This window comes from Uranotaenia lowii, chromosome 1 (assembly GCF_029784155.1).
Source record: "Uranotaenia lowii strain MFRU-FL chromosome 1, ASM2978415v1, whole genome shotgun sequence".
NCBI lineage: Eukaryota > Metazoa > Arthropoda > Insecta > Diptera > Culicidae > Uranotaenia > Uranotaenia lowii.
This window is the reverse complement of record NC_073691.1, coordinates 214,794,013-214,821,964: the sequence shown is the minus strand read 5'-3', so window position 1 is coordinate 214,821,964 and position 27,952 is coordinate 214,794,013. Positions and strand designations below refer to the sequence as shown.

The 27,952-nt window shown below is 34.2% G+C and overlaps 1 protein-coding gene across 11 annotated transcripts in view; it reads right to left on the bottom strand.

The window, feature by feature from the left end:
* The window catches only part of LOC129747528 (neurexin-3a), a 200,796-nt gene that overhangs the window by 127,345 nt on the left and 45,499 nt on the right, over nucleotides 1–27,952 (bottom strand). For all 11 annotated transcript variants that reach the window (XM_055741795.1, XM_055741819.1, XM_055741835.1 and 8 more), the window contains exons 4-5: nucleotides 24,025–24,169; nucleotides 11,650–11,703 (exon numbers count right to left, since the gene is read on the bottom strand). In XM_055741795.1, coding sequence (XP_055597770.1) covers nucleotides 11,650–11,703; nucleotides 24,025–24,169 — 199 coding nt within the window. The remainder of the gene's footprint in view (nucleotides 1–11,649; nucleotides 11,704–24,024; nucleotides 24,170–27,952) is intronic.

Sequence of the window (27,952 nt, the reverse complement as noted above, 5' to 3'; positions counted from 1 at the left end):
CCCCGATTAGTATGAGAGACCGACAACATTCCAAGAAGACGGGACAAATAAACTTTTGAAATAAGGGTTCGAGAGCACTTGAAAATTTTTCCGCTGAAAAAAAAAACCACTTCCGTCATCGACGGTCACAGCCTACCCCGATCATGAAAATAGTGAAGAACCATTTAAATCTTTAGAGCAAGTTCACTGGTGTTGGGAGAAAGTGGTAGAAATTTTGACACTTTTGAAAATTTTACTATGCAAAAATGTTTTCAAGATCTTTGAGCGTTGTAAAAATACAACACGTGTTGTAAAACAAACTTGAAGGCCACAGATCTTGAAAATGTTTTTGCATGGCAAAATTTTCAAAACGTGCTAAAAGTATCAAAATATCAACCACTTTTTCCCAACATCAGTGAACTTGCTTTTAATAAATTATTTTTTTTAGTAACCTCTATCGGAAGAAGTAGTTCTTCTCAAGCTCTGCTGATAAATCAAATACGTAAAACCATCATAGCAATCCAGAAAACAAACATCGTGGGCAAGCGAACACAATCGGGGGCCATTACATTGGGTGAGTAGAAAATAAAAACAAAAACCACTTTCAATGTCCCAATAAAATTATTTTTCAAACTACACTTTCTATTCTTAGTATTTAAGGAAGTTCCTGTCTGAACTCCTGCACTTTCCCATACTTTTTTGACCATTTTTCTTTTGGACCAACTAATGGCGGACTTTAGAAATAAACAGCAATAAATCTAGGGAGGAATTCACTAACCCTACGAAAATAATTCTTAGCACTAAATCACAATATTACACAGTTCACAAACAAACAATCTTCCTCGGGTTTATGTTGATATCACTTATCAACTAAAATTCACAATTTTCCGAATAAACTATTAATATTCAATTATTTTTCCGAGAAGCGAAAAAAAAAATCACGGACGATGTCATCCGGTCATCGCCTACTTTTCAGATTGATTTCAACAACTCGATTTATATAAAATAGAAATAGAATAGGATTAACTTTATCCAGAAAAGCAAAATGTGACTCTAATGAATTCTTTATACTTACTTGAACTTATTGGATAAAGTGATGCAAAACGCTCTTTGATCGAACAAAATCATTTAGAAATTTTGACCAAATACATATGATTCTTTGAAGCATTCTAAAAAACCCACCTGCGAGATGCTTCCCCAATTGAAAGAAAGAACTTTTTTCGAATTGCAAAGATATGATGCTCTGCTTTTCTTCTGCTTGGGATGAAAAAAAAAATGAAGGTCGGTACCATTTTCTCAAAACGAACGAACGGAAGTGAAATGAAGCTTTAACAGGCAAAAGAGAAAAAAAACACCTACGTACAACCATGGCTTCTGAACTGATTGATGAAACTTGTCGATTGGGAGTGATACTGAAAAATCCAAAACATTTCTTTTTTTTCGGTTTTTAAAATCTAATCTTAGTTCTCAAAATTTAAAAATTTAAATCCCAACCTTCCACCTTTTTTTTTAATCTGACTTTGTAAATTGAGACACGACCTAGCTTTCACTTCAAGGAATAATTCACTGAAAAGGAGAAAACATGTTGAAAGGATATATATTCTCTAATGCCGAACTGTTGTGTACTACCTATACCTTTTTGATTTTTTTTCGTCCTCTTCCAAATGGACCAAATTCACCTTTTATGAAATTTTTCTTCTTGATCAACCCTCGTCGTCGTCGTCGCTGCCCTTTCTCAGCCAACAGAATGGGAAAATAAAATCACCTCCAAAGAAAGGTGTAGGTAGAGGCACGACCATCATCGTTCAAAGTACTTTCAATCCGGCTGCTCTTGAATGTTTTGCTAGGATTTATTTTATTTTTTTTTGGTGTGGCTCTTTCCAACGATGGACGACTATGGCTTGGTCTAGCCGTTCGAAACACAAAAAATAGACATTAAGAGCTATTACGTAAACATGTTCCTTCGTCCGGAGATTGAAGCAAGAAGAAATAGTTATACCAGCAGCAGCAGTAATAAAAACATCTTGGAAAAACGAACCAAACCCCTTCTGCGAAAATATTTTGCCCATGCAAAATGATGGTCCATTAAATATTCAAATCTGGCTAGCATCGATTTCGTCTCTCCGAGGGTGCTAGTTTTGATGCTCGTTGAACGGTTCAAATGCACGCTAAATTTGAGTGAAATTTCAACTTACTTCAGATTTCTTTTTGGAATAGGAGTTCAGAATTAGCAATTCTGGTAATGTGATACCAGATTCTTTTTGTCCAATGATTTAACGATTCGTTCCGTTTCCATTCAACAATATACATACGTTCTGTTCCCTTCAAGATGACTTTAGCTAGCACACATTCTCTCTTGCATTTCAATATCTCATGCTTCTTTAAGAATTTCAAGGAGTTTAGAATTCAGAATTCAGCCTTCATACTCAGTATCAACTCGGCAAAGAGCTCCTACCATTTTTACTCATTATTTATACCAATGAAACTGGTCAATCGAACGATTGTTACGAGAGCAACTTTCCAGCGTTGTCGTCTGCTTCAAAAAATATGCCAATGAACCCTTAAAATTTTATTCTCATCAACCACAGCTAGGCGGATCAGGCTAACTTGCAACACCTTTAGGTAGGTACATGTTAGATGGGGTTCAGATTGAGAGCTAAATTCATCCACCCACTTACAGTAAGTTACACCAACCGCAACCCAAACACACATCGATTTTCCCTTCGTCAAACAAAGTCGCAGTCGAAACCTCCGAAAGCAAGAGCAAAAAATTTCCCCTGAAATCGATTTTCTTATTTTAGGAATTCCATCGTCTTTGATCATGATTATCCAATTCATTCGACCGCGTTCGTCTGTGGCTGATATTTGGGGTGGTGGGTGTACCAAAAAGTGGCACTGTTCGTTGAAGCTGATTCATGAGAAACTTTCACCAAAACTGTAGGAAGAAAAAAGGTGAAAGAACGTCAACCATATAACATTCATAAGATGATGGTTAAGCTTTGAGATTTTTTTTTGTTATAGTTTGTTTTGACTGATTAAATCGCTTCAAAAAAGTTTTACTGTATACGCAGAGAGATCTAAGTAGTCTGTGACAAGAAACTGACGTGTTTTTTTTTCAAGCTCTTCATTTCAAGCTTGTGAAAAAAGTTTCAAAAATAATTTAAAATCAAGTGCAAACCGTTTCTCCAAGACAGAAGACCCCAGTTGTAGACAGAAAACACCAGTAATGGAGCGACCAATAAGGGAAAAAAGCGGCCCTCCGGAGTCCAGGAACTTGATGCTCAATCTGGTATCTTTGCTGATTCCGTCAGTTATTGGAGAAACTTTGACTCAGCAGTGAAAAGTAACTAAGCTAAGTATTTATTTTTATGAAGTTTTCGGAATTTACTCTTAACGAGGGATGAGCAACCCGCAGCCCGCGAGACCCTTTCGAGCGGCTCGCGAAGCTTTTTTTCAAATTTGTATGCCTTAACTATTTTTTACAATGGATTGTTAGGAAAATTTATAAGACTTTGATTAAGTCTGCACTTATCTGTATTTGTCCCACAGTCACTCGGATTGTGAACTTTTTTCTGGCATTTTAGGCATTGATTATGTTCTGTTCAATGCATAAATGCCATATTATATACTGGCATAAGGTAATATTGGAGTTTTTCTTATTCAGGATACATTTTTGCTAATAATTTAACTTCTACCACTTTGACAAAGCAAAATTCAAGGAGCAGCCAAAAATCGAAAAATACACATGATCGAAGGAATTTCGAAGTCCGTCAGTGAAGTCATTATTTTTGTTTCAAGCAAAAATAAAGTTGTTAATATTATAAATTATCATAAAATTACGTTAACGAATTCGGCAAAAAGGCTTGTTCTGTTAGCATTCAAATTATGACATAAACATTTAAACCAAAACCTTGTAAAATATTTTTCATTTCTAAATATTGATAAAAATCACGAAAGTTAAATAAATAAGCCTGGGTGAACGATTTTAGATTTTTTATGAACATGAATTTGCCAGCATCAAAGTTGCCTATAAAAACTATTAGTTCTTGATTGAAACAATAGATATCTGAAATTCTGTGATTTGATCCAAAAGGTCTTTGACGATTACCTGTGATGATTTTTTCAGAAATTTGATACAAAATTTATAACAAACATCGATAAATTGAATTGTTTCACTTATAATTCGCAATCCACATTACCACACCACCATATCCAAATGATATCTCAAAAAGATAATAAACTGTAAAAATCTGGAAAAAATTCAATATTCAAGAATGTAGTTTTGAAGAAAGTTGCTTAAAATTATGTGAAATTGAATAATTTTCTGTGATTTGGACAACCTTGTTCAACATTTCAATGCACAGAAATTCAAACAGAGATAGTAGCAGTAGACAGTAGCAGCAGAGTAGTAAATCTAGCTTTTGAGGTCAAGTTTTGATTATGAAAAAAAAAATCACAGAAAGTCAATCAGCGTTAGTAGCAAAAAAAATATAGGTTTTGAGGACAGTTTTGATTATGGAAAAAAATCATAGAAAGTCAATAAGCGATTCAACGTCCAGCGCTAAGAAGACGGTAGTTTCTTTAAATACATATGTATTTTTCCCACTCTTACCCCTCAAATGCGGCACTGTAATTGTCAAATTAGTCACAGTAGTTATATCTAACATTTTGAAACAAATGCCAGATTAAACTGAACCAATTTTAGATGTTTGATGCAGTTAAATTATTTTTCAATTTCAAAACTCCCAAATTAATTCAAACTCAAAAAATCCCTGTAAAAAGCTTGACTTATCATCGTATCTTCTATGGTATATTTTTGGATTTTAAAGTGCAACTTTCAGTGCCGTTTTTATTTAGCCTTCCAACGGCAGATATTGTCTGTAGTCTTTAGTGACCTTTTCCAAACACTTTTTTCAATAACTCCTTTTTACAATAATTTAGATAAGTCATACGCGCCGTATTTTTTAATTATGAAAATTAACTTTTGGTGCACTAGAAATCTAAACTTTCTCTAACTATCATGTTACATTAAAAAATACAAAATAGACAACTACCTTTTTGGAACCTTACGAACTGGTTTGAGAGAGCTTCAAGTCGCTATAACAGGATTATAAAATCATTAAATTGAAAAACATTAATTTGTATTATTTTACCAAATTGAATGTTTCGTTCACTCATTTCTTTGCAAGGAAAAAAAAATATTTGAAATTTAAAAAATGAGTTTCCATTGCGAGTTTATTGCTAGTTGAAAGGCCTTTTGATTTATAACTTGTGAATTGCATCATAGAATACGATAGAAGTTTCACTGAGAAACACTCTGGAGCTCCGGAGTATAGATTTTTCTTTGATCACTAAAAATCAGCGTGAAATTTGTGGAAGGATGACGCGTACAGCCAGTCTCCACAAAACAAATAATCAAATGCACTGCACTTCCTTTCCTCTATTGACTTATCATCGTATCTTCTATGGTATATTTTTGGATTTTAAAGTGCAACTTTCAGTGCCGTTTTTATTTAGCCTTCCAACGGCAGATATTGTCTGTAGTCTTTAGTGACCTTTTCCAAACACTTTTTTCAATAACTCCTTTTTACAATAATTTAGATAAGTCATACGCGCCGTATTTTTTAATTATGAAAATTAACTTTTGGTGCACTAGAAATCTAAACTTTCTCTAACTATCATGTTACATTAAAAAATACAAAATAGACAACTACCTTTTTGGAACCTTACGAACTGGTTTGAGAGAGCTTCAAGTCGCTATAACAGGATTATAAAATCATTAAATTGAAAAACATTAATTTGTATTATTTTACCAAATTGAATGTTTCGTTCACTCATTTCTTTGCAAGGAAAAAAAAATATTTGAAATTTAAAAAATGAGTTTCCATTGCGAGTTTATTGCTAGTTGAAAGGCCTTTTGATTTATAACTTGTGAATTGCATCATAGAATACGATAGAAGTTTCACTGAGAAACACTCTGGAGCTCCGGAGTATAGATTTTTCTTTGATCACTAAAAATCAGCGTGAAATTTGTGGAAGGATGACGCGTACAGCCAGTCTCCACAAAACAAATAATCAAATGCACTGCACTTCCTTTCCTCTATCGGCTACACGGACTTGGCCGGCGTCGTTTATGGTTCATTTGAAAGAAGAAGCTTCTCAAAATTGTATAGTGAGATTGTATTGCTTGTCCCAGTAATCTTTCAATTGGTTCATTGTGCAACGTTGATTATCTCGATTCAATCACGGAGTGCAACCATTGGCCAGGAGGGGTCGTGGAGGACCGTAAATAGTTGATAGCAAACCTAAGCTCAAGTTCAAATTGGTTCTACTGTATACAAAAGATTCAATAAGAAAGAAAAAAATAAAACATTCTTAAAAATTGATTCAGTTCTTGATTTTTATCCAAAAACTTGCATTGATAAGAGTTCCCACATCACAATACTTTATCAGAATAATCTCATCACTCGAGGAAACGTTTCATTCAAATTTCACTACCATCCAAATTAATGAACTTAGGAGGAAATACTCCCCCATGAATGAAACACGTCCCCAGGTAATCAAACACAGTGTCGGTTCTCAATATTATTTGCGCTGGAGGAAATTCTCAGAAGCAATTGAAAGCCATCCATCATTTTTAGGATCTCCTTCCTCGAAGAGCCACGATCGCACACAAAAGGAAGGAATCTCTTGCCCTGGAGAAGGAAGCAACTGAACTGAAATAAAAAAAAAATCAAAGAAAAATGAAGCGCCGAATCTTTTCATCGCCATCATTTGTTTTTATATGCTGATGAATGAAGTCATCGCTCAATGGGGCTCAATGTATGCAGAAAAGAAAAAAAAACTCGTAGAGACTGATAGAAGGCAGGCCTTTTGCTGCCACCACGAAAGAAAAGATGTCGGGGGAAAAATATCACACGCGTCAAGATAATCGCAAGAAACCGGAAGTTGAGAAACGAAAAAAAAAAGAAATCGTATGAAAGAAGCATGGAAGGCATGAACGAAACCATTCTTTCGCGCTGCCTGTAAAGAATGGTGTTGGAACGGAATTTCCTCACCACGCCATTAGATTGAGCCCAACCCACACGGACAAAATATCGTAAAGAGAGGCCAGCCAAAGAAAAGGAAAAAGAAAAAAAACTGGGACGAACAAAAGTGCACAAAGCTATTTTTCCCTTCATCATTTTCGACAGAGCCTTCATTCCGCTCTCCTAACCTAGAGCTCCTAGAATGTTAGGCGATCCAACCAAAAGATGTATTGTGAAAGTTTGGTGGATCTTTCCGCAGCATGAGCTCGGGAAAGGAAAGTTCGTCTTACGGGTCATGATGCTTATCGGCCGGGTATCCTCCCTTTCTTCAACGACCTCACCTCAACTATTGAAGAATTGAAGCCTGCCGGGTGGGGGTGTGGTGTGGTGGAAGGCCCATTATTGACTCTACTCTAAGCAGCTGAACTTTGCCACTTGCTCTCCCCGACATTAGCAGTAGGTATAAGTTGTGTTTCTAGTTTCTCCAGCAGGAGATATTGAACCGCTGCCAGCCAAAGCCATCCAGAACAGAACAGAATAGACCAGAACAGATATGGGTGAATGAAAACAGACCGAATCGGTGAATTGGTGAGTAAAAAAGTGGTGGAGATTTATTGAGCATCGATTTTCTTCGAGGTTGGATGGAAGTGAATTCTGTTCGTTTCGGGATGACTTATCCCTTAAATGAGAGGGTGCATTTAAAAAGATGTTCATTTATTGTGGATGAAATTACAGGATGAAATGAAAAAAAAATTGTTCGAAGAAATATAAATTTCAAGTAATTTCCTTTCACTCCTCCATTTTATGTTTCGCTTTTTTCATTTAAATCTTTATACTCTCTGGAGCCACTTGTAAAAATTTTTTCAATAAAAATTCTATAAGGTTGATTATATTGTGGGATTTTCGTTCAATTAGAAAAAAATAATTTATAATTGAACTATGATAATGATTTGGTTGCTGGACAGTTTACTTTGAATATTTGCAATATTATTAGCGTACCTACATGCCAATTTAAGAACAACATACTTTTTAAAGTTTATTTTTAGCTAAGTTACATTCAATTCAAAGAGATGCTCTTAAGTCTTAGGAAGTGTACGTGTGGATGTGTACGTATATATTTGTTTCTCAATAAAAAAAAGCACTACAGCTAAATTATTATAGTGCCAATATCAATAAACAGACAGATTTCACACCTTTTTTCAAACGATCTGCTCTTGTTTACGACCAAGATTTATTCTCAGGTCCCAGGAACGTAAGAAAATTGTATATTATGTACCCTCTTCTTTTGTTCAGATAACGCTGCCCCATTGGGAAGACTTTGAAGGCTCTTTGTTCCTGAAATAACTCAAAATGCATAAATGCATTCTCCAATGCTCAAAGGAAGTCGGTCCACATAGATGATCCACTTTTGTTAGGTAGAAAATTTGATAACATTTTTCATGCATTTCTGTTACACACGAACACGAAACATTTTTATCACTTTGCATACCAAAGAGCAGCACAGTCACTACAAAGAGGAGAAAATGATGGAAGAAAATTGCACCAGCCAACAAACAGCAACGGCAATAATCTCTTCCCAACTGACTGACAGAAGTGAGAAAGGTCGAAGACAGGGGAGCGGGATGGAGGCATAAATGTGGTCAAAGATTGCAGCATTGCACACACTGACTGGAGCGAATAAAATTTGCGGTTTGCAAAAGTGAAGTGCATTTTAACCAACCACGATTGAGCCATACATTTTGTTCGAACGGCTTTCGAGCATTTCATTTTTTTTAGTTGCTGTCTTGTGTTGTGGCTCAAAATTTTCACCATAGCGTACTTCATCGATATTCGCCCCACTTCGAGTCAGTTTAGCTCAGCTGAGCTAAAGCAAATGGAGGGGGTGTGTACGAAAAGGAGAATCCTTTGACAGGGTGAGTATCCTTTATTGGTATTTTTTCTTGTTTCCATCAGGTGCTATGCATAACATTCAACGAACGTTCGAACACTTTTGGGGAGGTCGACCTTGCAAGGTTTTTTCGCCTTTCATTCCATTCTGGAAGCGGTGCTTCAATTTTTGTTTTTATTATGTGTGTAGTACATGTATTTAAAAGAAGCGAAAAAGGTGGAGAAAACAACCTACTCCTCCACCTTTGTAACATGTGAGCACGTGAAAGTATTTTTCTTTTTTTGCATATTGGGTTCGACTGGCAGCTGTAATTGAAATTTTTGAAATATGAACCACCAGTCGTTGTCTCAGGTGACTCAGAGGTGAAAACAGGCGCCACAAATTAGTTTCAAAACTAGTACAATGCAAGCTAATGTAAGAAAAGTATCCATGTTATAATGCTTAAATTTCGAAAGAATGGAAATGTTATGGAAAATTTGCATTTTTTAAATGAATATTAAACGAAAAAGTTTAAAAACGCGAATGTGAGCTGCTAATTTTATTTATTTCTGTTTGGACGTCTTTCTAAAGATTTTATGAAAAAGTTACAACTGGAAATAACTTTCTTTTAAAATATTAAGGGAAGCTTTACATCAAAACTTTGAAAGTCACTCTCTGGAGCCACCATCTTAAGGGGGGGGGGTAGGGTCTAACACTTTTAAAAAAATCGATTTTTTTATTTTTTTATTTTCTTATTGTAAAACATTTCAAGAATGTTGTGTCAAATTTTCAAGTCAATTGAAGCAAAACTGTAGAAATTATAGGCCTTTATCTCCTCCTATTTAATACTGCAAGAAAGCAAGAGCAGAAACTTCAAACGCGTTTTTCTCGAAAGCACATTTTTCAAGTCCGTGGACATCGTCATTTGAAAACTACTTATCCGATTCTTTTCAAATTTGGAACATATTTTCTACATATGAAATACCAGACCCCAACGTTTTTCTTTTTTGTTTTTTTTTTACTTTGGGGAGATTTTACAGGTGAAAAATGGCGGATTTTTTCGTGAAAAATCGTAGTTTTTACTTCAAACAGCCACAAAAATTTCATAAAAAAATTTTTAAGTTAAATAAAAACGTTGGGGTCCAGAAAAACATCTATTAAAAATATTTTGCTCTGATTTTTTGACTTCAGATGATTCTGTGCTGAGATACAGTGTCCACCGCAAATCCTGTTTTTCTAAAAGGCATCCTCGAAAGTGCTCCGTCACCGGCTCATTTTTCAATATTTTTCTACGAAAAAATACTAAATGTTCTTTTAATAATGCTTTGTATAATGCAAAAAAAATTTGAATACATTTGTGTTGTGTCAGACCATTCCGGATATGGGATTAAAAACAACTTATTTGAAGAACGGTTAACACGAAAGAGAGTTTTTATTTGATTCGAACTCATAATTACAACTTTTCCCGCGATTTTGAACAATACAGGAAGATATTAACTGAGTGGCAACATTATAGCGTTTAAAATCTGATGATTCATAGCTTGTCTACTTTTAGGCGGGTGACCAATACATTCGAGATCGAACAATTTGTTTGAACGATAGCTCTAGAAAAAAAAATCGTGAAAATCGTGTTTTTTTATACCCGTTAGACCCTACCCCCCCCTTAACGTTAATATAATTTTTTAATGAAATCTAAACGCTTCCTGGATTTTTTTTAAAGTTTTTAAATCATACTTTTGTTTTATATTTTTATAACAGGGTGATGTTAGATTTTCTCAAAACCTCTACCTCATACTCTCTAGAGCCACCACTAAATTTGTTACCCATGTAATTCTAAGCAACTGGCAAAAAATATTCTAAAGTTAAAGTGACGAAACTAATCAGTCAGAAGTGTGTAGAGAGATTCTTGTAAGAACAACACCAAATCGTTTTCTTTTACTTATATAAACAAGAGTTTAATTCATCAGATCAAAAGATCTGGCAGGAAGAGTTTGAAATAGAATTAATCTTAAAATTTACAGAAAGTACAATTAAACAAACCTAGTGAGAGGCAATCCGAATAAGCTAACTAACCCAATAAAAGGTCGAGCGTTTTCCATTTCTTTTGAATCGATTTGTCCGACGAACTTTGGAATTTCGGCTTTCATTAGTTGTGATTACTTTTTCTCGCTCTGCTTTACATACCTACATAAGCCAAAGGCGAAAGAAATCAAACACGACGACGACCACCCTCTTTCGCCATTTGCTCTGATGAATTAATTAATCATGGGAGATGGTTTGGTGTTGTGTGAATTTAGGTAGGTAGGTACGGAAAGTATTTTCTCCCCATCTTTTTTCTTTGGTTTCAGGATAAAACCAAAAAAGGGGGAAAATCGACAACACTACCCCCATTAGTGTAATTGATTCAAGTCGAATTGGTTTTGGATGTGACCCATCCCCTTTTATTTGTTTGTTTCTGGATAGTTTACAAGTTTTTTTTTCGTTAAAAAATACAAGGTCTCATGCTTGGAAATTATTTTGTTTTAGAAAATATCAGGAAGTAGTTACATGGTTTTTATGGAGTTTATATTGAGTATTAACCGTTAAAAGAGATAGAAATTCAAACTCGAGCTAGTATTGTATCTGAAAGAATGAGATTTACAACCTAGCCTAATGATAAATGGTCAATAACTTAGCGATATCATGAATCGAGTATGTATCATTTTTGGAGCAATAAGTAAAGATATAATGTTTTTTAAATAGTTTCAATGTAAAATAAATGTATAATTTACTTACTCTCGTAACTTTTTCCCTTGGGATGGCTGTCAAGTCGCATGGAGAATCACCGCACTGGAAAAAAAAATGAAAGAGAATATTAAAATATTTTGATACATATTAGTAAACTATCAATTTCGATTTTAAGAGCTACTGTAAAAAACATAAAATTAATTCCATGACCAGCTGAAATAAATTTCAACACCCTGCATAATCTTCTCTCGGTGGAGTAATTTTGCGTAGGTACGTTTCATGATTGATTGCTTTGCTGCAGCAGAGCAAATAACTGCTCTGCCGTAATCTGGCAATCTGACGTATGCGCCAGCGAGTTAAATTTTCAGTACGAAGCTTTTTGCAAAAACGTTTTTTTAATGAGCCTCCGAGTAAATTTCAGTAATCAAATCTGTACACTATGAGTTTAAATGATGACAAAACATGGCCAAATACATAATTTGTGGAAAAAGGTTTATTAACGGAAGTTATGTTACCAACGTCATTTTGTTGTAGAAACAGCTATTATTTTTCACTGTTTCCAAGACCAAATGACGTACATCCATCGTAGCATGTGACAAACCATTTCCAGATATTTTCTTTCACAATCAGTCAAATATTCGCGGCTCGTGGAGCTGTATCCGAACCAAAAGAAATGGAGTTTATTGCTGAGTACGGTATAGCCTGACCGAGAGTGAGCCTGAGGATAATCCGGTAATAGAATAGGTGTCTGGACTAAAGAAGCGTATTTTTCAATAGGTTATCCAACTTCCGCGAATGGAACGTTTCAAGGACGTAATATTTTCCACGTGAATCGTTACTCTTAATGAGACTTCTTGGAGGGTGAAAGAACGGAGTTCTGTGGAATGACTTCTTTCAACCCAGCATTCAGGTGAAACAATCTGTTCTGAGCAAACTGAAACCTCGCCCGAAACTGTACGACGTGAAACAGGTCCGATTCACGCAAAGATGTTTCGATTTAAGTTACAAGACACGTTTTGGAGGAGAATTCTGGAAAGTTAAAATGTTTACTCAATCGCAGTTGAAGGAAGTACAAAAGTCAACACTCAGTCTTCAATCAACTCTATCAAAAAGTCAAGATAGGAATATATTATTAAGAAACTCTGTCCTTTGATGCCAGAAGACAAACGACAGTATTGGGAAGAAAGTCCGCACTAAAACGCGTCTTTCATGATGCATGCATGCATGATGCAAAACATATGAAACACAAGGACTTAATTAAGACCCAAACCAACCTCCTTCTGCCCTTCCCAACCTCCTCATGAATAGGCAAAGCCATTGACACCTTTTGAAATTAATAATCATTTTACAAGTATAATGGTATAAAGGTTTTGTCCGTCATTTCTATTAGTCCTGAAGCTGCCACTGGCAATTTTCTAGTAATTTTAATTCATAGAATTTAAGAATTAGACAAAGACAGTCTTTTATTATGGTCCTCACCCTCACTGTTACTTTGAGACGTAATCAAAGCGTTCCAAACATGTTTTTTATTAAACTTACGTCACTTTGAGTAGAAATGGCGCATACGTCATTTTGTTTTCATAATGTTATGTTGGTATTTTTTATCATTTCTGAACATATTTTTATGTAATTAGGTCGAGTTTGGTATCTTCTATCGTTCAACTGCAAAAAACACAAATCGGTAATGTTGGCGCATACGTCAGTTTGCCAGATTACGGCAGTGCTGCAATCGAACGTCACTAGATAACATAAAAAACAACATCAGCCGAAAAATTTGATGTTCACATTTGATGCAGTAAGCTAGAAATTAGTCTATCTTTTCTCAATTTAATCTAAAAATGCTTTTGTTAAAATAAAAAAGTCAAGTCAGACTTAGCTTGTTTTCCTTAGTCTGAATTCTGTTTTATAATCATTTTCATTTTAAATTCTTGAAGTCAATCCTCGATTCAAACCAAAATTTGGCCCCTCACTCTCTGGAGCCACCATACTATTGTTAGTTCTCTGGTTGGTAATGAACTTGTTCTTCAATCCATTGAGATTCGTAATATTTTTTTTTTGTACGATTTTCACAGAGATATAGACGAAAAATGACGACAACGAATGAAGACGACTAGAGCCAGAAGCGTTCTTGGATTGTCTTGGATGATTTATGACATGCTTCTGCCCCATGAAGTTGTGATGGATGCAGAAGTGATGGTCGGACGAGCTCTGGGTGGGGATTATTCCAACTTGACGTGGAGGTCACGGGACGGTTCATTCTGTCATCCTGACAGTGGAACAGTGGGGGACACTTTTTTTTCAGCAATTCCATTTGGAGATGGTCCTCGAAGACACATGTTCGGGAAATGTTTCTTCGAATTTTTAAACTTGAACCAAAAAAAAAATATTACAATCTTTCTTAATTCTCCTAATACGCGTAATGAGCTTTTTTCCTACTCTTAATTCCTCTTAATTAAAACGAGCGCATGGATTCTTTTGTTGACAGGTCCGTAATTAATTTGCTTGAAAGTTTTCTGCGTCCAAACCCGAGCTCTCCGAGCTTTTCCTACTCATTCCAGTTTCCAGCTTGGTTTGGGTATCGAGTTTTTTTATGAGATAGAAACTTTTTTACACCCCCAGCAGCGGCGGGAAGAAACGAATTAAAAAATATATAAATAATGCATACGTGATTTGTAAAATAATGTTATAAAAATGTTATAAAATTTGTGATATTTGAACGTATAACGATATAGAAAAAATAAAACTTTTTTCTTTTTAGGACTTTTTATAATTCGAGAACGCTGTCTTTTCTCTTTATTCATATCCTTTTAAAAAAAATTTTTTTTAAAGTATTTGAAAAATGTTATCTTAAAAAATTGCTTGCTTTTCAAAAATTTTGGAAAATTATAAATCGAAACGATCCAAAGTAACTCTCTGGAGCCCACGTTGAAACAATAAAGGTATCTCTTTAAATTGACACCCAGAGGCCTTTTAAACTCATTCCAGATTTCGACTAAATTTTAAATCGTTCATAGAAAACAATTTTTTTAATTGCTTGGATTGATTTTCTAAAAATTCCTAAAAACTCTCTGGAGCCACCACTAAACTCGTTTCCCGAAAAGTTCTTAGAAAGAATCAAAAAACAACCCAAAATTTTGAAAAACATCCTTTGAAATGCCATAGAATCCAATGAAAAGAAGCATGAAAAAGACAATAAAAAAATTGTGTTTTTTGTCATTTTTGTCATTTTTGTCATTTTTGTCATTTTTGTCATTTTTGTCATTTTTGTCATTTTTGTCATTTTTGTCATTTTTGTCATTTTTGTCATTTTTGTCATTTTTGTCATTTTTGTCATTTTTGTCATTTTTGTCATTTTTGTCATTTTTGTCATTTTTGTCATTTTTGTCATTTTTGTCATTTTTGTCATTTTTGTCATTTTTGTCATTTTTGTCATTTTTGTCATTTTTGTCATTTTTGTCATTTTTGTCATTTTTGTCATTTTTGTCATTTTTGTCATTTTTGTCATTTTTGTCATTTTTGTCATTTTTGTCATTTTTGTCATTTTTGTCATTTTTGTCATTTTTGTCATTTTTGTCATTTTTGTCATTTTTGTCATTTTTGTCATTTTTGTCATTTTTGTCATTTTTGTCATTTTTGTCATTTTTGTCATTTTTGTCATTTTTGTCATTTTTGTCATTTTTGTCATTTTTGTCATTTTTGTCATTTTTGTCATTTTTGTCATTTTTGTCATTTTTGTCATTTTTGTCATTTTTGTCATTTTTGTCATTTTTGTCATTTTTGTCATTTTTGTCATTTTTGTCATTTTTGTCATTTTTGTCATTTTTGTCATTTTTGTTTTGCAAATTCTTATGTAGAAAATATTCTGTGAATTTTTTTTCTGAAAGAATTGAATTAATGATTCCAAATTTAAGGGTTTCAGGAACGAAGAGCAAAAATCATAGCGCTATTTTTTGGACACAAATTGTACAAGCTGTTACAACAAAAATCCCCCCTAAGATTACGGAGGGCTTCATTTTCATTTCTTTAACAGAAAAGAGAAAAAAATTGTATCAAAGAAAAAAAAAACGAGAGCAGCTCTTCGTAATAGCATTAGAGGCACTCAATTAAAAGAAGATGAGAAATAAAACCACTGAGACGGTACAGCAAATAATCTTGCAATCCTCCGACATCACACAACCTCACCATCTTCTTATTTATCCGTCAAACACGAGTCCCCCCAACAATTCTTGCAACCGCTAAGCACAGACAAGCAGACGCCAAATGGCCAGTTATTTACCTTTCTCATCAACGAGAACAGATGCTTGGTGGGTCTGGAGAGCAAAAAATAAAATTGGTACATTGGAAGCACTTCACAATTTTTGCTATCGCTCATTTCACGACTCAGCTAGTTTATTTGTATATTTTTTTCTGGCAAAATTAAAACAAATGTGATGTGAAAATTTCGCCAAATGCTTGGGAGCATTTTGACGAAAACCTACAACACTTCAAGCCTCGGTAGGAGTATCCATCCTTATGTAGAAGCTTTGCTTAGCCTGCGAACAGAAACACATGGCTCTATGGAGCCACCTTTGCCCCCAAAAGCTCCATGTTACCCATGTTCTCGTCACCGCCACCATACATATTTATATGTATGATACCAGCAAACGGCTTCCTTCTCTTAGGTGGATACGTGTAGATAGCACTCGCCATAGTGTAGGAGATGATGCTTTTTATCGCATTAGAGAGCGAGATGCGAACGAAAGAACGTTGTTGCTTTTGCTTTTGCCACTGCTTTCCCCCAGGCATGAACGTAACTTCGTACTACCTACCAAGTGGGGGGTTTTTGCTTCCGGTGTGTTTTCTTGGATTTGAAACACACAGCGGAGCTGGCAGCTGGCATCAGGCAGAAAGCAGGTAGCTTGAAGCTAAGCTTTGGAAAGGGCTTTTAGATTTTTGACTTTAAGGAAACCAAAAAAAAGCGATCTCAAATTTTCAATGAGTAAATAATGTTGGCAAGCTGTTTGCACATTGATACACATGTACATACAACCGAAGCTGGAGTTTTCAATTGACTCGGGATCTCGTTTACATTTGAGTCCTTCATTTTCAATCATTACTTAATGTTTCTTGGGAATGATCATCAAGCGAGATTTCAGCCTCTTCGAGATGTTTCAACAGTACGAATGTTTGTCATCATACACGCTAAACTAAGCCAACACAGCATGTGGTTATTAGTTCCCCGGCAGTGTTAGCAGTTTATTTTGGGAGGTTATCCAACAAAACGATAGTATTTAAGGAATGATTCAGAGTTTGAGAACTATTTAGAATATGCGACAAGATTGTTATCGCTTTAGTGCTAAGTTAGCTACTTTTTGAAATTCGAGATACGAGTTCGGTTCGGTTCGGTAGTAACACCAGTGATGTCAACCTTCCCGATTTTGTCTGGATCTTCGAGATACGAGTAATTTGTACGAGCAAGGTTGCGGAACGAATTAAACTCGAATGTCGAGGTACCACTGTATACTTTCTTGAAGACCAAGAATAAGTTCTGAAATAAACGCCATTGAACTGCCATAGATGGAATCTATAGCCAGATTTGAATTCTGGGCGTAAATTCCTTCTAAATATGATTTTATAAATCAGAAATATACAATGATGATTCCGATATTTTGAACCCGTCATCAAGATTGGTAATCGAAAAGAAAGATTGAGTAAGGTGGGGTAAAAGTACGTTTTAAAATTATCAAAAACTGAGAACAGTAAAATTCAATACACTGGAGTGGATTTAAATTTAACGATTTTGACAGCCTACATCCAGACATAAAGTTGAAATACTCCGAAAAATTAAATAGCATCCGACTCGATTTAGATTCTGTATTTTTTGCCTTGAACCAAACTTTATTAAAAGAAAAAAAAAATAGAAAGGGGTTTTCACTATCAATTCTTGAACATTAATTTTTGTTCTCCTCCGAGTGGGCTTACAGTTGCTTGTTCATTTTAGCTTCCAAACTAGGAGGCAAACTACTGCATAGTTTTTCGCTTTGCAGATATTTTTTTTCTTCAAATTTTCGAAAGTGAGGGAAAGTATTAGAGAAACATGATCAAAGAAAGGACATAAGCCGTAAATATAACGAATTTTTCGAAAAAGATGCAACGACTCACCGGCAGGACTTGAACCCGCAATATCCGCTTTAGTACAACGGCGCGGTAGCCAATTTCACCACGGTGAACGTGATGGAACCGACCGACAGGAGCGTACATGTTGAGCTCCGCCGATCAACTGCTGGATGGACCTTCTTTCGAAACATCATGTCAAAACATCGTCCAAAATCCTATAGAAATCGCATTTCTAGGTTCTAGCCAGAGATATTGTACCTCACGTAACTTTCGATCCCATAGATAGAATTTTCAAAAACTTCAGACATGCTAGCTTTATATTTCAACAATCACTCTAAAAAATTTCAATAAAAAATGTAGCGTAGTGTCTGAGATATAGCAGTTTGAACGGTAAACTTTGAAAAATATTTAGTTAAAATGTGTCACCGTTCGCAGCAGTTTAAATTACTTTTGTTCCTTCTTTCGCCAAAATCATGTTGAAAGAATTTGTTGAGTGCAAAACCACTGGGCAGCACCGACTGTCCCTGTAGGAAAGTGAGAACTGTACCAAACTTGTAGATATGTTACACCACTATTTGAAGTTATGCCAAACAACACTTGTCAGAGTATGAAATTTGGCGATTTTATTATGTTTAAAAACTATGTTTTAAATTTATTCAAGCAACATAAAGTAATTTGAATTTATATTTGTTATGACGCAATAAACCAAAAAACGTGTTGGTCCTGTAGGAGAAAAAATAATGTGTAGAGTGCTTGATATTGCGATCACAACATTTTTTTTCCATTTGCGATTCACTTTCATAACAAGGCTTAACGTTGATCTGTACAACCCTCAAAGTACTCTGCAAAGTGATCCTGAACAGGATCCAGGAGAAAATCGACGCTACACTCCGACGGCAACAAGCTGGATTACGATCCGGACGATCATGTGTGGACCACATCACAACGCTACGAATCATACTGGAACAAATCAACGAATTCCAGGACTCTCTTCTGCTGGTGTTCGTTGATTTCGAAAAAGCATTCGACCGACTTAACCATGAAAACATCTGGGCGGCTCTAAGGCGAGGGGTCCCAGAGAAACTAGTCCATCTCATCGAAGCACAATACGATGCAATTTCGTGCAAGGTCTTGCACGACGGTGTCTTGTCCGAACCAATCCCGGTAACTGCTGGAGTGAGACAAGGATGTATTTTATCACCGCTACTTTTTCTAATCATAATGGATGAGATTCTGACTGGATCGATCGACTGTGCACCGAACCGAGGATTGCCGTGGAATCCTTCAACAATGGAGCATCTGAACGACCTTGACTTTGCTGACGATATTGTTTTGCTCGCCCAAACGCAACTGGATATGCAGAGCAAACTCGACGACCTCACCGAAAGTTCCAAGGCAGCAGGTCTCAAAGTCAATGTCGGAAAGACCAAGTTGATGGAGATCAACACAGGAAATCCCTCCAGTTTCATGGTAGCTGGGCAACAAGTTGAGAAAGTGGAGTGCTTCCTGTATCTTGGTAGCCAGATAACGCCTGATGGTGGTACCAGGAAAGACATTGAAGCCCGGATCAGAAAGGCCCGATTTGCGGTTGCGAGTCTCCGAAACATCTGGCGGTCACGCCAGATCTCTCTACGAACAAAAATCCGAATCTTCAACTCAAACGTCAAATCCGTATTGCTGTACGGGTGCGAAACCTGGTGCACATATGCGGTGACGACGCGAAAACTGCAAGTATTTGAAAACCGCTGCCTTCGGAATATCATCCGCGCTTGGTGGCCTGGCAACTGGATCTCGAATGAGGAACTACATCGCCGGTGTCATCAAAGGGCGCTAGAAATCGAGGTTCGGGAACGTAAGTGGAGATGGATTGGGCACACGCTGCGAAAAGATGAAAACGAGATTTGCAGAGAGGCGCTAGATTGGAATCCAGAAGGTCATCGAAGAAGAGGCAGGCCTAGAAACTCGTGGCGGCGAAGCCTAGCCGCTGAAATCTGAACTGTCGACGAGCATCTTGACTGGGACCAGGTGAAAACGCTGGCTCCGGATCGTCAACAGTGGAGGTTTTTTACCACGGCCCTATCGGTGGATCGGCGCGGGATCATTAAGTAAGTAAGTAAGTAAGATTCACTTTCATGTCCCTATTCACTCAATTTTACGGTACAAAATTCATCTGGAAGTTACAAATTTAAAATAAAATTTGAGTTGATTTTGCCATTTTTCTTAATAAAAAATTTATTTATTTTATTACTAAACGTAACCTTATGTAAGTATAGCTAACAAGCTTTTTCTGAAATACATTAAAAACATCTGCGCCCACCTGCTCGCTCGAAGAATTGCACAGAATCGATGGGCAGTTAGGCATTTTTACAACAGCAATCAAATCTGTTCTTGTAATATTTGGAAAACAACTGTCAAATTTTTCCTAGCTCTATCTAAACTTACCTCATATTAAGAATTCTTCACTAAGAAGCTTTTTCTTAAAAAAAAACTTAGCACTAGAGAATGCTCAATTTGGTAAAGAAAGAAAAGTTTAAAAAAAGATTTATTCTAGAAATGGTTTCAGTGATGGCTCCAGAGAGTAAAAAGAGAATCTGTGAGAATCAAATCCTAATGCTGACAAATTAATTGCAGAGAATAGTAATATCTAAATATTTGCGGATGTAAATTCCGATGTTGAGGAGACCTTTCATATCATGTGATGTCAATAATTATAAATGTAAGTTCAGTTTCTTCATATTATTTGTGAAAAGTGAATACCATCTTAAACCCATCTTTACCCATAAAAAAAACGGTGGTGGCGTTTCAAATATGTTTAACCTCAGCCCCTGTTTGGTGGGCTCATCGATGGCTTAGCGCCGAGCTCAAAGGATTGTTTCTCTGGATACCTAACTACCCAAAAAAAAACCGGTGGTGGTTTCTGTCAACTGACGGTTTGCATCCCTTCTGGTTTGTTTTTCTTCTCCGAGAAGGGAACTTCTTACTCTCGGGGCACCAAAATAGGGTCATAAAATGTTTCAATATTATACTGTTATTGTGCTCAGCAGCTTACACTTTATGGTTCCGTGAGAATCGCTTTTTGGGAGGACGACTTTTTTTTTGGTTAGATGTTTCCCTTTGTGGGCTAAACATTTTACTGGTCGGGTTGATTTCCGAAGAAAACGGTTTGACGAGTTTTGCTGCTCCCTTGTTGAATTATTGAATCCATAATCTTTTTTGATGATGAATAAATATCAATAACGTGGGACCTCGTCATCATCGTCATCGAGTCTCGATTGGCATATGGGGATGCTGAAGTGTTGCTCGAGTGTTTCAATATTTGATATTTGGGATTGTGATTGAGGATACCAGGAACAGACGACGGCGGTGACACCTTCAGCAGGAAGCAGTTCAGCAAACGTAATAGGAAAAAAAGTCCACTGAACTGACAAAGAAATGGCAGCTCATTTTTATTTATTTCGCCACTTATTTGTCCCATTTTCCATTGTGCTGAATTACACCTGAGCTTTTTCTCGCTCGGTTTGGCAAAGGAGCAAAACACAGAATCCTCTCAAACACTACAACTGATGCTGCTTCTTCTGCTTCTACTACATACAGACAACAACAACAATTGCCGTGACTGATAACACAAATAAAAATGGCAAACATCATCTTCCTCTCGTTGGGCTTGAGCCAGATTCAGAGCCAAGTGAGTGGGAGCCTCGTAGCACTCCATTGTTGAATCTCTGTGTGACACATAAAAATGTGAAATAAAACACCTTCCGGACAAGAGCAAGACTCAACAAAAAAAAATAGAAGAGAAGCAAAACTGGATAAAAGATAGCCATCAGTTTGTGTGTTTCCCCAGGATCCCCGGATATGATGGAGGTTAAGGTTGCACCCGGCCCATGGCAGTAATACAGTACAGGGCGTCAAAAAAGGACATGTTGGCTGAGCTTTTATGATGGGTTACTTTTTTTTGTGTTGAGAAAACGGTTCCTTCTTAACATTCGTTTTACGATTGAGATTTTTTAATTCAATGTTGAAATGTTGACCGAGCTTTAGTTGAGCTGCTGCCAAAATGAAATTCAAATATCGGGTGCATATGAATTTTTAAAATTCTTTAAAAACTATGTTCCTACACATTCGTTCGATACAGGCCGTAAAACAATGATTACATTATGTTCTATTGATATTGGAAAGCAACTACCGCACACAGGCCACTCGAACCAAGTTCAGCGCAAAAACTTGAGGGGGAAGTTCAAATAGTGGGTGAATAAAAATACAAAACAAAACCGTGGGGAACACAGAACAGAGTTGATGCTTGAAATAATAATTCAGAAAAGTGCCCGATACCACGCAAAGGTCAGGAACGTATGTGTTGCGTTCGATTTTTTCGATTTCTGGTCGACCGCTGCAAACTGCAATAATGGTGTTTGAAAAAGTGGTAAAGTTCATTGGAAGGTTTTCATTATTGATATATTCTGAGCTTTTTTCAATTACACTTGCACCTTGATCTACTGTTCTCTGAAATCATTTTGTTAACATTTAGATTTTTTTAGAGTCCTTAGGGTAAATCTTTTTTACAGACTTTCCTTCCTTTATCAGTTCGAGCATTCTCAATTTTTTTTTTTTCTAAAGCTTCTTAGTAAAGAATTTTACATTTAAAGTAAGTTTAGATAGGGCTAGGTCAAAGTTCAATCTCAAATGATACACTTTTTTAAAGAAAATTTTGTCAGTTGTTTTTCAAACAACCAAAAACAGCATTTGATTCCTGAGACTTTTATCTTATGGTTGCCACAATTTTTCAGCATATAGCCGGGCTGGACCATTCTGGGCAATTTTATCTAAGAACCTGGCAATATCTGGGCCAAATTCTATTTCGAATTTAATGACCAATTCTGCCAAATTTTGTCAAAACCCGGAAATAACTCATCAAAATTCAAGAAAAAAAACCAAAAATTTTTCTTTTCACCAAATCTCATCGACAAATTTCAAATTGTATTTTAAGCTTCCAAAACACCTTTCATGATTATTTTCATAAAACTTGCTCAAAAAAATTATTTTGGAGGCATAAAGAGAAAAAAATGTTTACAACACAATTCGTTTTTTTCTTGTTTACAAATTTTGTATTAAATACCCGACCAAACCCGGACATAGCCGAACAATCTGACAATCTTATTTAATCTCTTAAAAAATAATATAGATAATAGAATGAAGGATTTGATAGTAGTAGTAAAAATGTCTACATTTCATCGAAACGTAGTTTTATCTCATCTCTGAGGCAAGTTAGTTTTTTATTTGATAGTTTGTCTAATCACAATTCTTATTTTTCGAAATAAATAATAAGAAAAACGGTTCAAGCCTGCGATTTCTCTACTGCTACTTCTATGGCGACCGTCATAAAACGATAAAAAGTTTCAGCAATCCCGAACGAACTCAAAATGTCCCTACTTGACTCCAAACAAAACGTTCCATTGTAAGACCATTTGTTTTTGGTCATATTTACCGAAAAAAGGTCGTTTACGAATTCATAAAATTTATTTCGTATTTTACGTTTTTAAAGATTGATTACTCAACAAAAATTCTATTTTCAAAATTTCCAATTTTTTTTAATTCATGCTTTTAAATTTTCAGATTTGATTGAATTCTTCTATGAATCAATTACAGTATGTGATGAATCGAATAAATTTCACTACACAATGGCGTATAAGCCATTCATTCGATTCATTCCCAGTCACAGTGCAGTGCATCACATCACAGATGTGTGTGCTCGCACACGTTTTCCACGGCCCAACGATCTTTCACCCTTGGACAAACTGGTAACATAATAAAGGGTGGGTGGGTGAAGGAACAACGAAAGGTTATTTTGTGTTGGTGTGTAATGGTTTGCTGCTGATGTGAGTAGGGTTTTTACACAATGTTTTTTCCTTCAATTCCATTCTTTCTTTTTGGGATTCAATTTATTTCAGTGGGTTTGTTCCGAGAGGGCAATGGATAAAAGTATTCTGTTTCATTTCATGTTTTTTCGTTGTTCTTTTATCATAAAGTGCGATTTATTTATAATTGGAATGAAAATGTCTGCTGCTTTTGGCTGCTATTGGATGCAACTTGAAACTGCTGTGGTGCAGCTGGCAGAATAAACCCTACGCCGAACACATGTTTCAATAACAATAATTGCTTTCTCTGGCGAGGATCGTTATGGAAAAAAACATAATAGTTGGGATTTATTTATCTCATAGTTGGTCCGGGTCGACCATTTTTCAATCACCAGCGAATGGGTGGGTGGTTAGTTAATGGGAAAGGTCAAATGCGAAAGTTGTGAAAGTAATGAGTGATATTTTTACTGACCTTGATGTCCCGCGGTTGTCGCATCTCCTGTCTCCGGGGGGACACCCCCGGCTGATCGGAATAGACCAGATTCCGCACCGATCCACGGAATCGGGGCTCGAATATGACACTCGGCAGTGCGAGAAGGGCCAGCTTGGAATTGTACCTGAAAAAAAAAGAAAACATCAAAACGTGCTTTAATACTCAACGATGTTGAAAAAATGAACTAACATCAATTCAGAGCGGCAGTCAAACAAAATGAAAAAAAAACGCCGAGTACAAATATTCAATTATGTAACGATCGGCTTCCGAATGGAAATAAGAATTAAATATTTACGCAACGGGGTTGAACCTGCTTTTTGGTTCCGTTTGCAATTTTTTCTGCTTCTTTTGAATAATGAAGAATAGAAGAAAAATAAACCCAACACAAATCATAACAGTGTCCATAGGGTGAACCTTCAAAATTCAACGAAATTTATTTTTTAAATTTGGCTTCTTTAGAAAAATATAGAAATACAATAAGAAACCGAATGAGTTCAATGGCATATTGTTAATCCAGTTTCTACGTTCCGTTCCAAAAAACTGTCATCAAGATCAATTAATAGACATTATAAAAAATTTTGGAAATTGGGACAAATTGTTCAAATCTTAAAAATCTTCAGATTTTCAAAATTGCCAAAAGAGTCAAAATTGTCAAAATTGTCAAAATTGTCAAAATTATCAAAACTGTCAAAATTGCCAAAATTGTCAAAATTGTCAAAATTGTCAAAATTGTCAAAATTGTCAAAATTGTCAAAATTGTCAAAATTGTCAAAATTGTCAAAATTGTCAAAATTGTCAAAATTGTCAAAATTGTCAAAATTGTCAAAATTGTCAAAATTGTCAAAATTGTCAAAATTGTCAAAATTGTCAAAATTGTCAAAATTGTCAAAATTGTCAAAATTGTCAAAATTGTCAAAATTGTCAAAATTGTCAAAATTGTAAAAATTGTCAAAACTGTCAAAATTGTCAAAATTGTTAAAATTGTCAAAATTGTAAAAATTGTCAAAATCGTCAAAATTGTCAAAATTGTCAAAATTGTCAAAATTGTCAAAATTGTCAAAATTGTCAAAATTGTCAAAATTGTCAAAATTGTCAAAATTGTCAAAATGGTCAAAATTGTCAAAATTGTCAAAATTGTCAAAATTTTTGTAATTGTCAAAATTGTCAAAATTGTGAAAATTGTGAAAATTGTCAAAATTGTCAAAATTGTCAAAATTGTCAAAATTGTCAAAATTGTCAAAATTGTCAAAATTGTCAAAATTGTCAAAATTGTCAAAATTGTCAAAATTGTCAAAATTGTCAAAATTGTCAAAATTGTCAAAATTGTCAAAATTGTCAAAATTGTCAAAATTGTCAAAATTGTCAAAATTGTCAAAATTGTCAAAATTGTCAAAATTGTCAAAATTGTCAAAATTGTCAAAATTGTCAAAATTGTCAAAATTGTAAAAATTGTCAAAACTGTCAAAATTGTCAAAATTGTTAAAATTGTCAAAATTGTAAAAATTGTCAAAATCGTCAAAATTGTCAAAATTGTCAAAATTGTCAAAATTGTCAAAATTGTCAAAATTGTCAAAATTGTCAAAATTGTCAAAATTGTCAAAATTGTCAAAATTGTCAAAATTGTCAAAATTGTCAAAATTGTCAAAATTGTCAAAATTGTCAAAATTGTCAAAATTGTCAAAATTGTCAAAATTGTCAAAATTGTTAAAATTATCAAAATTGTCAAAATTGTCAAAATTGTCAAAATTGTCAAAATTGTCAAAATTGTTAAAATTGCCAAAATTGTCAAAATTGTCAAAATTGTCAAAATTGTCAAAATTGTCAAAATTGTCAAAATTGTCAAAATTGTCAAAATTGTCAAAATTGTCAAAATTGTCAAAATTGTCAAAATTGTCAAAATTGTCAAAATTGTCAAAATTGTCAAAATTGTCAAAATTGTCAAAATTGTCAAAATTGTCAAAATTGTCAAAATTGTCAAAATTGTCAAAATTGTCAAAATTGTCAAAATTGTCAAAATTGTCAAAATTGTCAAAATTGTCAAAATTGTCAAAATTGTCAAAATTGTCAAAATTGTCAAAATTGTCAAAATTGTCAAAATTGTCAAAATTGTCAAAATTGTCAAAATTGCCAAAATTGTCAAAATTGTCAAAATTGTCAAAATTGTCAAAATTGTCAAAACTGTCAAAATTGTAAAAATTGTCAAAATTTTTGTAATTGTCAAAATTGTCAAAATTGTTAAAATTGTCAAAATTGTAAAAATTGTCAAAATCGTCAAAATTGTCAAAATTGTCAAAATTGTCAAAATTGTCAAAATTGTCAAAATTGTCAAAATTGTCAAAATTGTCAAAATTGTCAAAATTGTCAAAATTGTCAAAATTGTCAAAATTGTCAAAATTGTCAAAATTGTCAAAATTGTCAAAATTGTCAAAATTGTCAAAATTGTCAAAATTGTCAAAATTGTCAAAATTGTCAAAATTGTCAAAATTGTCAAAATTGTCAAAATTGTCAAAATTGTCAAAATTGTCAAAATTGTCAAAATTGTCAAAATTGTAAAAATTGTCAAAACTGTCAAAATTGTCAAAATTTGTTAAAATTGTCAAAATTGTAAAAATGGTCAAAATCGTCAAAATTGTCAAAATTGTCAAAATTGTCAAAATTGTCAAAATTGTCAAAATTGTCAAAATTGTCAAAATTGTCAAAATTGTCAAAATTGTCAAAATTGTCAAAATTGTCAAAATTGTCAAAATTGTCAAAATTGTCAAAATTGTCAAAATTGTCAAAATTGTCAAAATTGTCAAAATTGTCAAAATTGTCAAAATTGTCAAAATTGTCAAAATTGTCAAAATTGTCAAAATTGTCAAAATTGTCAAAATTGTCAAAATTGTCAAAATTTTCGTAATTGTCAAAATTGTCAAAATTGTGAAAATTGTGAAAATTGTCAAAATTGTCAAAATTGTCAAAATTGTCAAAATTGTCAAAATTGTCAAAATTGTCAAAATTGTCAAAATTGTCAAAATTGTCAAAATTGTCAAAATTGTCAAAATTGTCAAAATTGTCAAAATTGTCAAAATTGTCAAAATTGTCAAAATTGTCAAAATTGTCAAAATTGTCAAAATTGTCAAAATTGTCAAAATTGTCAAAATTGTCAAAATTGTCAAAATTGTCAAAATTGTCAAAATTGTCAAAATTGTCAAAATTGTCAAAATTGTCAAAATTGTCAAAATTGTCAAAATTGTCAAAATTGTCAAAATTGTCAAAATTGTCAAAATTGTCAAAATTGTCAAAATTGTCAAAATTGTCAAAATTGTCAAAATTGTCAAAATTGTAAAAATTGTCAAAACTGTCAAAATTGTCAAAATTTGTTAAAATTGTCAAAATTGTAAAAATGGTCAAAATCGTCAAAATTGTCAAAATTGTCAAAATTGTCAAAATTGTCAAAATTGTCAAAATTGTCAAAATTGTCAAAATTGTCAAAATTGTCAAAATTGTCAAAATTGTCAAAATTGTCAAAATTGTCAAAATTGTCAAAATTGTCAAAATTGTCAAAATTGTCAAAATTGTCAAAATTGTCAAAATTGTCAAAATTGTCAAAATTGTCAAAATTGTCAAAATTGTCAAAATTGTCAAAATTGTCAAAATTGTCAAAATTTTCGTAATTGTCAAAATTGTCAAAATTGTGAAAATTGTGAAAATTGTCAAAATTGTCAAAATTGTCAAAATTGTCAAAATTGTCAAAATTGTCAAAATTGTCAAAATTGTCAAAATTGTCAAAATTGTCAAAATTGTCAAAATTGTCAAAATTGTCAAAATTGTCAAAATTGTCAAAATTGTCAAAATTGTCAAAATTGTCAAAATTGTCAAAATTGTCAAAATTGTCAAAATTGTCAAAATTGTCAAAATTGTCAAA